General features: G+C 49.8%; 1 protein-coding gene and 1 long non-coding RNA gene across 3 annotated transcripts; both read left to right on the top strand.

Moving 5' to 3' along the window:
- The first annotated feature begins 1,391 nt into the window (after positions 1-1,391).
- On the top strand, positions 1,392-5,084 carry LOC104678084 (HLA class I histocompatibility antigen, B-38 alpha chain-like). 2 transcript variants are annotated; one of them, XR_004056659.1, is made up of 8 exons: positions 1,392-1,811; positions 1,942-2,211; positions 2,455-2,730; positions 3,328-3,603; positions 3,706-3,822; positions 4,265-4,297; positions 4,440-4,487; positions 4,656-5,084. XR_004056659.1 is itself a non-coding variant. In XM_030928089.1 (8 exons), the coding sequence occupies exons 1-8, from the start codon at positions 1,658-1,660 to the stop codon at positions 4,785-4,787; spliced, it is 1,302 nt and encodes a 433-aa protein (XP_030783949.1). In that variant the 5' UTR covers positions 1,392-1,657; the 3' UTR covers positions 4,788-5,084. The 2 variants fall into 2 exon arrangements, 1 of the variants encoding a protein (XP_030783949.1); XM_030928089.1 differs by having other exon boundaries at positions 4,269-4,297.
- Positions 5,085-8,201: 3,117 nt separating this feature from the next.
- Positions 8,202-11,752, top strand: LOC104676781. The gene is made up of 3 exons (XR_004056674.1): positions 8,202-8,249; positions 9,073-9,198; positions 11,526-11,752. It is a non-coding gene; the product is annotated as an uncharacterized LOC104676781 (long non-coding RNA).
- The last annotated feature ends 826 nt before the right edge of the window (positions 11,753-12,578 follow it).

Genomic DNA, 12,578 nt, shown 5'->3' with positions numbered 1-12,578 from the left:
CAGTGCTAGTGTCACAATTCACAAGTGACAGTGCGGTGGGGACTAAGGGGAAAGGAATGTCTGAAGAACGAGAGCAACTGAAGGAAGGGCTGGAGAAGCAGGCGCTGAGGAAAAGGACCAGAGGAAAGAATTCGAAAGCAGCAGAATTCTTAGGTTTCAATACATTGTTTCATGGATTTTAATATATCCATCTACAGAGCCTAGCAGGGTGTCCTTGGCAGTTGGCCTTTAATACCTTATGTGGGTCTGCCTAAAAACTAATTGTTTTTATGTTAATCAGGTTTTAAAAATACTAAGTGTTCCTATAAAATATACACAGGCCGGGCGCGGTGGCTCAAGCCTGTAATCCCAGCACTTTGGGAGGCCGAGACGGGCGGATCACGAGGTCAGGAGATCGAGACCATCCTGGCTAATACAGTGAAACCCCGTCTCTACTAAAAAATACAAAAAAACTAGCCGGGGGAGGTGGCGGGCGCCTGTAGTCCCAGCTACTCTGGAGGCTGAGGCAGGAGAATGGCGTAAACCCGGGAGGCGGAGTTTGCAGTGAGCTGAGATCTGGCCACTGCACTCCAGCCTGGGCGACAGACCGAGACTCCGTATCAAAAAAAAAAAAAAAAAAAAAAAAAAAAAATATATATATATATATATATATATATATATATATATATATACATACACACAACACTTAGAAATGGATACTTCCTAAAAACAGGCAGCGCATGAGCACTGGTGAGGGGCACTGTGACTGCACTGAACAGTTGCAACTGTGAGGTGAATAGTCTGTACTGTTTGCGGACATATAGTCTGCAAACTATATGTCTCCTGGTTGCAACATATAGTAACACAGTGTGCTAGTTTATACTGAGGAAATATCCTGGACTCACACAGAAACTCAGAGCTATGGAATGATGGTACATTTAAAATACGACAAGTGGGAGTCACAGATACATTGTTTGCGAAAGTGAAATTTAGGAGCTTTGTGAGTCCTGTTGTAACGCTTTTGGACACATTTATAAATCAAGGGGCCAAAGTCACATTTTTTACCGATTAGATTCCTGATCGTTCGGGGGTTACCAAGATTCTACTACCCAATGTATTTAATAAACAAACAGCAAACTGATCTTTATTCTGTCTCACGCACTCAGGCACAACTTTTCCAGATTTTAAAAAAAACAACCACCAAAAAAAAAAAAAAAGTCTCTATACCTTCATTCCCAGAGTAAGCTCAGTGTCTGGCACCAAGCTCCGTGGGGTGAGTTTTCTTCTAGAAGAGTCCAAGGGGACAGGTAAGGAGTGGGAGGCAGGGAGTCCAGTTCAGGGATGGAGATTCCGGGATGAAAAGTGAAGGGAGAGGAACGGGGCCCATGCCCAGGGGTTCTCCCTGGTTTCTCAGACAGCTCCTGGGCCAAGACTCAGGGAGACATTGAGACAGCGGTTGGCACAAGAGGAGCGGTGTCAGGGCGAAGTCCCAGGGCCCCAGGTGTGGCTCTCAGGGTCTCAGGCCCCGAAGGCGGTGTATGGATTAGGGAGTCCCAGCGTTGGGGATTCCCCATCTCCGCAGTTTCTCTTCTTCTGACAACCTGCGTCGTGTCCTTCTTCCGGAATACTCACGACGGGGACCCAGTTCTCACTCCCATTGGGTGTCGGGTTTCTAGAGATGCCAATCAGCGTCGCCACAGTCCCGGTTCTAAAGTCCCCACTCACCCACCAGGACTCAGATTCTCCGCAGACGCCGAGGATGGCGGTCATGGCGCCCCGAACCCTCCTCCTGGTGCTCTCAGGGGCCCTGGCCCTGACCCAGACCCGGGCGGGTGAGTGCGGGGTCGGGAGGGAAACGGCCTCCTCGGGAAGCAGCGAGGGGCCCGCCCGGCGGGGGCGCAGGACCCGGGGAGCCGCGCAGGGAGGAGGGTCGGGCGGGTCTCAGCCTCTCCTCGCCCCCAGGCTCTCACTCCATGAGGTATTTCTACACCGCCGTGTCCCGGCCCGGCCGCGCGGAGCCCTACTTCTTCGCCGTGGGCTACGTGGACGACACGCAGTTCGTGCGGTTCGACAGCGACGCCGAGAGTCCGAGGATGGAGCCGCGGGCGCCATGGGTGGAGCAGGAGGGTCCAGAGTATTGGGACCAGGAGACACAGAACATGAAGACCGCGACACAGACCTACCGAGGGAACCTGCGGACCCTGCTCCGCTACTACAACCAGAGCCAGGGCGGTGAGTGACCCCGGCCCGGGGAGCAGGTCACGACCCCTCCCCATTCCCCACGGACGGCCCGGGTGGCCCCGAGTCTCTGGGTCCCAGATCCACCCCGAAGCCGCGGGACCCCGAGACCCTTGACCCGGGAGAGCCCCAGGCCCCTTTGCCCGATTTCCTTTTTAGTTTAGGCCAAAATCCCCGCGGGTTGGGCGGGGCGGGGCGGGGCTCCGGGGACTGGACTGACCGCGGGGGCGGGGCCAGGGTCTCACACCATCCAGGAGATGTACGGCTGCGACCTGGGGCCCGACGGGCGCCTCCTCCGCGGGTATGAACAGTTCGCCTACGACGGCAGGGATTACATCGCCCTGAACGAGGACCTGCGCTCCTGGACGGCCGCGGACATGGCGGCTCAGAACACCCAGCGGAAGTGGGAGGCGGCCCGTGCGGCGGAGCAGCACAGAACCTACCTGGAGGGGACGTGCGTGGAGTGGCTCCGCAGATACCTGGAGAACGGGAAGGAGACGCTGCAGCGCGCGGGTACCAGGGGCCACAGGGCGCCTCCCTGATCGCCTGTAGATCTCCCGGGCTGGCCTCCCACAAGGAGGGGAGACAAATGGGACCAACACTAGAATATCGCCCTCCCTCTGGTCCTGAGGGAGAGGAATCCTCCTGGGTTTCCAGATCCTGTACCAGAGAGTGACTCTGAGGTTCCACCCTGCTCTCTGACACAATTAAAGATAAAATCTCTGAGGGAATGAAGGGAAGACGATCCCTCGAATACTGATCAGGGATTCCGTTTGACACCGGCAGCAGCCTTGGGCCCTGTGACTTTTCCTCTCAGGCCCTGTTCTCTGCTTCACACTCAATGCGTGTGGGGGTCTGAGTCCAGCTCCTCTGAGTCCCTCAGCCTCCACTCAGGTCAGGACCAGAAGTCAGTGTTCCTTCCTCAGGGAATAGAATTTTCCACGGAATAGGAGATTATCCCAGGGTGCCTGTGTCCAGGATGGTGTCTGAGTTCTGGGCTCCCTTCCCCACCCCAGGTGTCCTGTCCATTCTCAAGATGGCCACATGCGTGCTGGTGGAGTGTCCCATGACAGATGCAAAATGCCTGAATTTTCTGACTCTTCCCATCAGACCCCCCCAAGACATATGTGACCCACCACCCCGTCTCTGACCATGAGGCCACCCTGAGGTGCTGGGCCCTGGGCTACTACCCTGCGGGGATCACACTGACCTGGCAGCGGGATGGAGAGGAACAAACTGAGGACACAGAGCTCGTGGAGACCAGGCCTACAGGGGATGGAACCTTCCAGAAGTGGGCGGCTGTGGTGGTGCCTTCTGGAGAGGAGCAGAGATACACCTGTCATGTGCAGCATGAGGGTCTGCCCAAGCCCCTCACCTTGAGATGGGGTAAAGAGGGAGATGGGGGTGTCATGTCTTTTAGGGAAAGCTGGAGCCTCTCTAGAGATCTTTAGCAGGGTCAGGACCCCTCACCTTCCCCTTTTTTCCCAGAGCCGTTTTTCCAGTCCACCATCCCCATCGTAGGCATCATTGCTGGCCTGGTTCTGCTTGGAACTGTGGTCACTGGAGCTGTGGTTGCTGCTGTGATGTGCAGGAGGAAGAGCTCAGGTGAGGAAGGGGTGAGGAGTGGGGTCTGGGATTTCTTGTCTCACTGAGGGTTTCAAGCCCCAGGTAGAAGTGTACCCTGTCTGGTTACTGGGAAGCACCATCCACATTCATGGGCCGACCCAGCCTGGGCTCTGTGTGCCAGCACCTACTCTTTTGTAAAGCACCTGTTAAAATGAAGGACAGATTTATCACCTTGATTATGGTGATGGGACCTGATCCCAGCAGTCACAAGTCACAGGGGAAGGTCCCTGCTGAGGACAGACCTCAGGAGGGCAGTTGGTCCAGGACCCACACCTGCTTTCTTCATGTTTCCTGATCCCGCCCTGGGTCTGCAATCACACATTTCTGGAAACTTCTCTGGGGTCCAAGACTAGGAGATTCCTCTAGGACCTTATGGCCCTGACTCCTTTCTGATATCTCACAGGACATTTTCTTCCCATAGATAGATAAGGCGGGAGCGACTCTCAGGCTGCAAGTAAGTATGAAGGAGGCTGATCCCTGAGATCCTTGGGATATTGTGGTTGGGAGCCCATGGGGGAGCTCACCCAGCCCAGAGTTCCTCCTCTAGCCACATCTCCAGAGGGATCTGACCGGGTCCTGTTTTTGTTCTACTCCAGGCAGTGACAGTGCCCAAGGTTCTGATGTGTCTCTCACGGCTTGTAAAGGTGAGACCCTGGGGGGCTTGATGTGTGTGGAGTGTTGGGGGGAACAGTGGACGCAGCTGTGCTATGGGGTTTCTTTGACTTGGATGTATTGAGCATGTGATGGGCTGTTTAAAGTGTCACTCCTCACTGTGATGGGTGTGAATTTTTTCATGAATATTTTTTCTATAGTGTGAGACAGCTGCCTTGTGTGGGATTGAGAGGCAAGATTTGTTCACGCCTTCTCTTTGTGACTTGAAGAACCCTGACTTTCTTTCTGCAAAGGCACCTGAATGTGTCTGCGTTCCTGCAGGCATAATGTGAGGAGGTGGGGAGACCACCTCACCCCCGTGTCCACTATGACCCTCTTCCCCACGCTGACCTGTGTTCCCTCTCCATTTATCTTTCCTGTTCCAGGGAGGTTGAGCTGGGATGTCTCTATCTCTGTCTCAACTTCATGGTGCACTGAGCTGTAACTTCTTCCTTCCCTATTAAAATTAGAACCTGAGTATAAATTTACTTTTTCGAATTCTTGCCATGAGAGGTTGATGAGTTAATTAAAGGAGGAGATTCCTGAAATTTGAGAGACAAAATAAATGGAAGACATGAGAACCTTTCAGAGTCCACGTGTTTCTTATGCTGATTTGTTGCAGGGGAGGAGAGTAGATGGGGCTGTGCCCAGTTTGTGTTCCGGCCACACGTGGGCTTTATGTGGTCACTGCTTGGCTGAGTCATCTTTGCTCCTTTATTGTCCTTGGCCCTTCAGTAGAACCTTGTCCCCCCAAGACCTGGGATCACAGGGAGTTGGATGTCACCTAGGGCAGTCCCTGCATACAAATCTCCTTGTGGTATCAAGAGATAAATTTTCAGACCTGTTCAGATCTTGCCGTCCTCCCAGGGCTCTTTCCTGGATTGTATTTTCCATCTTGTCTCCAATCGTTTTAAAGGAACCGGATTCTGAAATTTGCAGAGGAAGGGTCTCCTAGTTTCTCATCACAGGTAACTTTCTGTTGGAGCTCCTCTTCTGCTCTCCTACTCATCTTCCTGCCCTGAGTTGTAGTAATCCTAGCGCTGGCTCCAATCCAAACTCATGGATGTATAAAGCAGAGTCTAATTTAGATTCATATGTGGTTGAAAAATTGTACCCATAAGGCTAGGGTTATTGTTCCGAAGAGAAAAATATGGTTGCGTGCTGCAGTGTGCAGGAGGGTTGGTGTGGGAAGAGGGTGAAAGAAGGGAGGACGCACAAGCAGCCCTGGTGAGAAAAGCACTGGCGTCATTGATGTCCACGTGAAATGATGTTGTTCTTTAGCTGCCACAGAACAGCATTTGCCCTGAGGCTACATTAATAAAGATACTGCCTTTAGAATAGAGAGATGTTCTACAGTGATCATTCATTCAACTGACATTTGTTGTCTGCTAGGGATATGACTGCTTTTGCATTTAGAAAGCATCATTAAAGTAAAAACAGAAAAATTTCTGGCGTTGTGGTGCATACATTCTAGATGCAAGCTTGTCCAACCCACGGCTCGTGGGCTGAATGTGGGCCAGGACAGTTTTGAATGTGAGGAGTTTTTGATTCTCTGTGGCGGACCTGAGACCTGGAGTGGGTGCACCCGCCTCCCTCAGGATCAGGAGTGAATGCTTTAGGAACCCTCCTTTTCAGTGACCTGCAAAAGATAGAGGGTACAGTTACTGTGAGAACCCAGAGTAGTAGCCGAGGGGGCTCGGCCCTCAAGGAGTTGTGGGGAAGGTTAATAAAAGGTGGTGTCCCAGGGTTAGAGCAGATGGGCAGCCAGCAAGGGCACGGCTTCATATCTGTGATGAGAATGCAAGAATTGAGGGGCAGGAGGCCGAGGGTGTTTGACCAAATACAAAGTCATGATTCCAGTCTCAATTCCTAGACTTCAGCCAAGCTTCAGATTCAGAATCCACAGTGGGGCTTAAGGAGGCCAGGAAATAAACCTGGACACACTATGGCCCACAGTGGGACCACTGGGTCCATAAACCCAGTCCTGGTTATCTCCCCATTCCCCACATGCATAATTGGCCTTCATACACTAGCAACTTTGGTCACCCCCACACTGCGTCCCTAGCCTGGAGAGTAAGGGCTCTCATTGTGCTGAAGCCCAAAGGGAATCCTCTAAAACTTCCCTCGTCCCAGCCTAGCCAGAAGCAATATTGTGCCCCAGGTGGGACTTGTGGAGGGTACTGCAGGTATTGTAGGGGTAGCACTGCCATTAGAGATCTGAAGGATGGGGTAATGTTGGGGTTGCCTGTTATCTCCATATAATTCAGCCATCTGTCCCTGAAGAAGCCTGATATGGATCAAGAATGAATGGAATTACTCCAGACTTGACCAAATAGGAGCCCTGATTGCAGCTGGATATCACTACTTGGGGAGATTGATAATGCCTCAGGCACATGGCAGGCAGCCATGCATTTGGTGAGTGCATTCTTTCCATTCCATTTAGAAAATGGATATGGAATGATTCACATTCACATGGGATTTTTAATACATTTATTGATAGCTTGCCTCAGGGCTACCTTAACTACTCAACCTTCTATAAATATCACCTTCAGAGATCTGGAAAAATCAAATATCTCACAGAATACTAAATCTGTTCATTTCATTGGCAATATCACATAAATCAAGATGGATGAGCAAGAAGAGGAGAGTACACTGAATTCCTTGGCAAAACATGTGCACTACAGAAGGTGAAAATAAACCTTAGAGAGTTTCAAGAGTGGCCACTACAGTGAAGTATTATGGGTCCAGTGATTACAGGCATGCAGGGCTCTCCCCTGCAAAGTAAAAGACACACTTTCATCTTGCATCCTCACCAGAAGGAAGGAAGCACACTACCTGGTGATCCTGTCTGCGTTCTGGCAACACCACATTCCACATCTAAGTATATTGCTTTGGCCCACTCTCTGGGTAAAATAGGAGGCTAGCTTTGAGTGGGGCCTGGACAAGAAAGGGCTGCAGCAGACCCAGGCTGTGGTGCAGTCAGTCACCATCCCTCAGATCCTTGGTGCTGGGGGTGACAGGGAAAGGAGGATGGAGCTCCATCCTGCAGGATGGAGCTCATCCAAGCAGCTGAGATCAAGTGAGCTGAGATTGTGCCCCTGCACTCCAGCCTGGGCAGCAAGAGCAAAACTCCATCTAAAAAAAAAATAATAATAAAAATTAAAAAGACAACTAAATGGAAAAGCAGCCTCCTGCATCAGAGATAACACTCTTACACATAACGTGCATCACAGAAGAATACATAGAGTGTGAGTTCTCTGTATGTGGAAGTTAAAAAAACAGGTCAAACTGTGATTTGGGTATATATATATACTTATTGTAAACATCTTTAGTGACAATGCAAAGGAATAGTAAATACAAGACTCAAGATATAGGTTCCTTTTGGGGGATAGGATTTGACAACAGTCTAGGGTGGCTTTATAGGTTTTGTTTCTTATGCCAGGAGGGGATGCCCAGGTAGTTAGCTACTTGATCTTAAAACTTTACTTATTTATTTATTTTGAGTCTTGCTCTTGTTGCCTAGGCTGGAGTGCAGTGGCACAATCTCAGCTCACTGCAACCTCTGCCTCCTGGGTTAAAGGGATTTTCCTGCCTCAGCATCCCAAGTAGCTGGGATTACAGGCACACACCACCACTCCTGGCTAATTTTTCTATTTTTGGTAGAGACGGGTTTCACCATGTTGACCAGGATGCTCTCAAACTCCTGACCTCAGATGATCCACCGACTTCAGCCTATGAAATTGCTGAGATTACAGGTATGAACCACCGCTCCTGGCCCACACACACAAAAAAAAGTGGCGTTTTTCAAAATGCACCTTGTGTGCCTTTCCTGATTGATTATTTGGAAATGAAAGAGAAGGCCGGGTGCGGTGGCTCAAGCCTGTAATCCCAGCACTTTGGGAGGCCGAGGCGGGCGGATCACGAGGTCAGGAGATCGAGACCATCCTGGCTAACACGGTGAAACCCCGTCTCTACTAAAAAATACAAAAAAAACTAGCCGGGCGAGGTGGCGGGCACCTGTAGTCCCAGCTACTCGGGAGGCTGAGGCAGGAGAATGGCGTGAACCCAGGAGGTGGAGCTTGCAGTGAGCTGAGATCCGGCCACTGCACTCCAGCCTGGGCGACAGAGCGAGACTCCGTCTCAAAAAAAAAAAAAAAAAAAAAAAAAATTAGTCAGATACAAGAAGTATTTGATTTACAAAATCCTGAAACAATAATGTTAATTTGACTGTTAACATGCATATAAATTCTTTGATTCTCCTCCTTTCCAGAGGTGCAGCTTCATTCCCTCCCTGTGAGTGTGGCCTGGACTTAATGCCTCACTTCTAACTGATAGAGTAGTGCTGACATAATAATCTGTGACTCTGGGCGTAGAACACCAGACTCACTGCAGCTTCTAACTTGGTTCTCTTTTTCTCTGGGATCATGAGCCCTGGGGGAAGCTGGCTGCTGGTGTCATAAGCAGGCCTGTGGAAAGGTCCATGTGACTAGGAGTGAGGCCTCCTGGGACCAGACAATAAGAACCTGAAGCCCCTTCCAACAGCCATGTGAGAGATTCTTGTGTCTTGTGAATCCCCAGGCCCATCTGAGCCCTCAGATGATTCAGCCCTGGATGACAACTAGACTGCAACTTGGTGAGAGGCCCTGAGTCCGAAGCTCACAGAGAAACCTCTCCTGGATTCCTGACCATTGGAAACTGTGAGAGGTGATAAATATTTGTTGATTTGAGCTGCTAAGTTTTAGGTGACTTGTCATTGAACTTTTTCATTTCCTCTAAATTCATAAGATATCAAACATGTCATTTGCTTTTAATATTTAAGAAAAATGTCCATGGCTATATGAGATATATTTTATTATCATTAACAGTGACCTATTTTTTGACCTCCAATTTGTATGTTCTATTTAAACACAAAAGGAAGATCCAAGCTATGCTAGGCTGATTTTATGATGACACCCCAATAACCACCCTTGGTTATTCACGTTACCCCAGTTACTCAGTTGACACTAATGCAGGTGCTGCTGTGAAGGGGTTTTGCAGATAGATTTCAGGTCCCCGGTCAGTTGACTTTAAGATGGGGATTATCCTGCTTGGACTGTCCTGATCAGGTAAGCTCTGAAAAGGACTGGGTTCTTCCTGAGAATAGAGACTCACAGTGTAGAGGAGTTCAGTGTGAGGGGTTTCCTCCACTGTGGACTTTGCAAATGGAGGGATCATGGGGAAAGAACACTGGTGGCCAATAGGAATTAGAAACTCTCCCCACTGTCTACTCTGATAGCCCGAAGGAAACAGGAATCTTAGTCCTACAATTGCAAGGAACCGAATTCTGCCAATGAGCTCTATATAAGCTTGGGGAAGAATCACAATCTTAAGATGAGGGTACAGCTCTGCGAAACCCTGAACAAAGAATCTGTCACACTAGGCCTGGATTTCTGATGAAGGAAATGTAGACAAATAAATGGGCGCTGTTTTAAGCCACTAAGTTTGTGGTAATTGGTTATGTACTAATAGAAAATTAATAAACAGATTCAACAGCTAAACATATGACGTGTTCTCCACTGGAATGAATTTATGAACTGATATGCACAGTAGCTGCATGAAACCAAATGTTCGCTAACTTGCTTTGCATTTTTCATTTTGTGATTTTTGTGTGATGCAATTTTTAACACAATCATATTTCATTCATTCATTCAACAAAAATTAACTTAGAGCCTACTATGTGGCAGATATGCTTTTATATTCTGTAGACACAACTTTGATCAAAACAACCCAAAGACCCTGTGCTTGTGCCTTCCATTCTAGAGGCTTCTTGAGAGTGAGATGGAGCCATTGGAGGGTATTAAGTGAATAAATGACACAATCTGACTCACATCAGCAGGACTGCTGACCATTGTGGGGAGAAGAGTCATGAGCAGCAGGAGAGGGGACAGAGCTAGGGCCACAATTCAGTAGTGAGAGGGTGGTAAATACTAAGGGGGAGAGGAGGGCCTGAGGGATGACAATGACAGAGAGAAGGGCTGGAGAAGCAGGAGGTGAGGTAAAGGAAGAGAGAGAAAGAATTCTAAAGCAGTGGAATTCTCAGATTTAAACATAGTGTTTTATAGATTTTTAATGCATTTATCCGCAGAACTTGGCACAGTGTTACTTGCACCTTGGTCTTTAATGCATTCTGTGGGACTGTGTAAAAACTAATTAACCCCCTGTGTTAAACAGGTTAAAAAAGAATACCAAGTGTCCCAATAAAACCTGCACATAGCTTAGATGTGAATAATTCATAAAAATAGGCAGGTGTATGGGTCAGCCACTGTGGCTTATGCCTGTAATACCAGCATTTTGGGAGGCTGAGGATTACTTGAGCCCAGGAGTTCAGGACCAGCCATAGCAACATAGGGAGACCTTATCTCTAAAAATAATTTTTTGGAGAAATTAGCCAGGAGTGGTGGCACAAGCCTGTGGTGCCAGTTACTTGGGAGGCTGAGGGAGGAGTATTGGTCTCATGATCCCAGGAGGTCGAGGCTTCAGTGAGTCATGAGCGTGCCACTGTACTCCAGCCAGGGTAACAGAGTGACACCCTGCCTAGAAATAAATAAACAAAGGCAATTCATGAGCACTGGTGAAGGGCACTTTGGCTGCATTGAGCACTTGCAATTTTGAGGTGATTAAATTCTGTACAGGCTCCCGGTTGCAACATTGTGCTTTGTCTTGTGATGTCCTGGACTCGCACACACAAACTCAGGACTATGAAGTAAAGATAGCTTAAAAATACAACAGACCAGAGTCACAGATACATAGTCTGGGAAAGTAAAACTTAGCTTTGTGAGTGCTACCCACTGTAGCACAATCGGAGACCCACCCCGAGGCTGCGGGACCCGCGGAGACCCTTGACCCGACAGGAGCCCCAAGCGCCCATACCCGATTCTATTTTCAGTTCAGGCCCAAATCCCTGGGGGTTGTTCGGGGTAGAGGCGGGGCTCAGCGGCCTGGGCCGTCAGCGACCCCGGAACACGGTCTCACACCCTCCAATGGATACACAGCTGCGACCTGAACCCGAACTGGAGCCTCCTCCGCGAGTATGAACATAACCTCCGAGGGAGCCAGTTACCTAGTCCTAAACCAGGAACTGCGCTCTTGGACCCCAGAGGACAAGGCGGCTCAGATGCCCTGGCAGAGGAACATGCAGAGCTGCTGAAAACCTACCTGCAGAGAAGGTGGCCGGAGCGGCTCAACAAAGGTCTTAAGAATGGGAAGGAGACGCTGCAGTGCGCAGGTACCAGGGGCCACGGGGTGCCTCCCTGATCTCCTGCAGATCTCCTCAACCCACCTTCCAAAAGAAGGGGAGGAAAATGGGACCAAAGCTAAAACATCCCTCTTGCTCTTGCCCTGAGGAAAAAGATTCCTCCTGGGTTTCAGATCCTATACCAGAGAGTGACTGAGGGCTCGCCCTGCACTCTGGGACAATTAAGGAATGAAGTCTCTGAGGAAAAGGAGGGGAAGACAATCCCTGGAATACTGATCAGCTGTCCCCTTTGACCCCGCAGCAGCCTGGGGCACCAGGAATTTTCCTCTCAGCCTTTGTTATCTGCCTCACACTCAATGTGTATCTGTTGGTCTGATTCCAGCTCTTCTGAGTCCCTCGGCCTCCACTCAGGCCAGGGCCAGAAATCTCTGTTCCCGCCTCAGAGACTAGAACTTTCCAAGGAATAGGAGATTATCCTGGACACTGCCTGTGTCCAGGCTGGTGTCTGGGTTCTGTGCTCCCTTCCCCACCCCGGGTGTCCCGCCCATTCTCAGGATGGTCATACGGGTGCTGCTGGCATGTCCCATGGGGAATGCAAAGTGCATGAATTTTTTTGACTCTTCCCCTCAGATGCCCCAAAGACACATGTGACCCACCACCCCATCTCAGACCATGAGGCCACCCTGAGGTGCTGGGCTCTGGGCTTCTACTCTGTGGAGATCACAATGACCCAACAGAGGAATGGAGAGGACCAAATTTAGGATGCACACTTCTGGGGACCAGACCTGCAGGGTACAGAACCTTCCAGAAGTAGGCAGCTGTGGTGGTGTCTTCTGGGGGGAAGTAGAGA

The sequence above is a fragment of the Rhinopithecus roxellana genome, chromosome 4 (assembly GCF_007565055.1).
Source record: "Rhinopithecus roxellana isolate Shanxi Qingling chromosome 4, ASM756505v1, whole genome shotgun sequence".
NCBI classification, from domain to species: Eukaryota; Metazoa; Chordata; class Mammalia; order Primates; family Cercopithecidae; genus Rhinopithecus; species Rhinopithecus roxellana.
The sequence above is the reverse complement of the archived record's forward strand: the minus strand, read 5'-3'. Positions and strand labels throughout refer to the sequence as shown.

Bases quoted from the DNA above. Each gene is read 5' to 3' on its own strand.
- LOC104678084 (XM_030928089.1), top strand. From the start codon at position 1,658: ATGCCAATCAGCGTCGCCACAGTCCCGGTTCTAAAGTCCCCACTCACC. The intron at 2,731-3,327 runs GTACCAGGGGCC...TCTTCCCATCAG, and splicing joins GGAGACGCTGCAGCGCGCGG to ACCCCCCCAAGACATATGTG. The intron at 3,823-4,268 runs GTGAGGAAGGGG...TCCCATAGATAG, and splicing joins GTGCAGGAGGAAGAGCTCAG to ATAAGGCGGGAGCGACTCTC.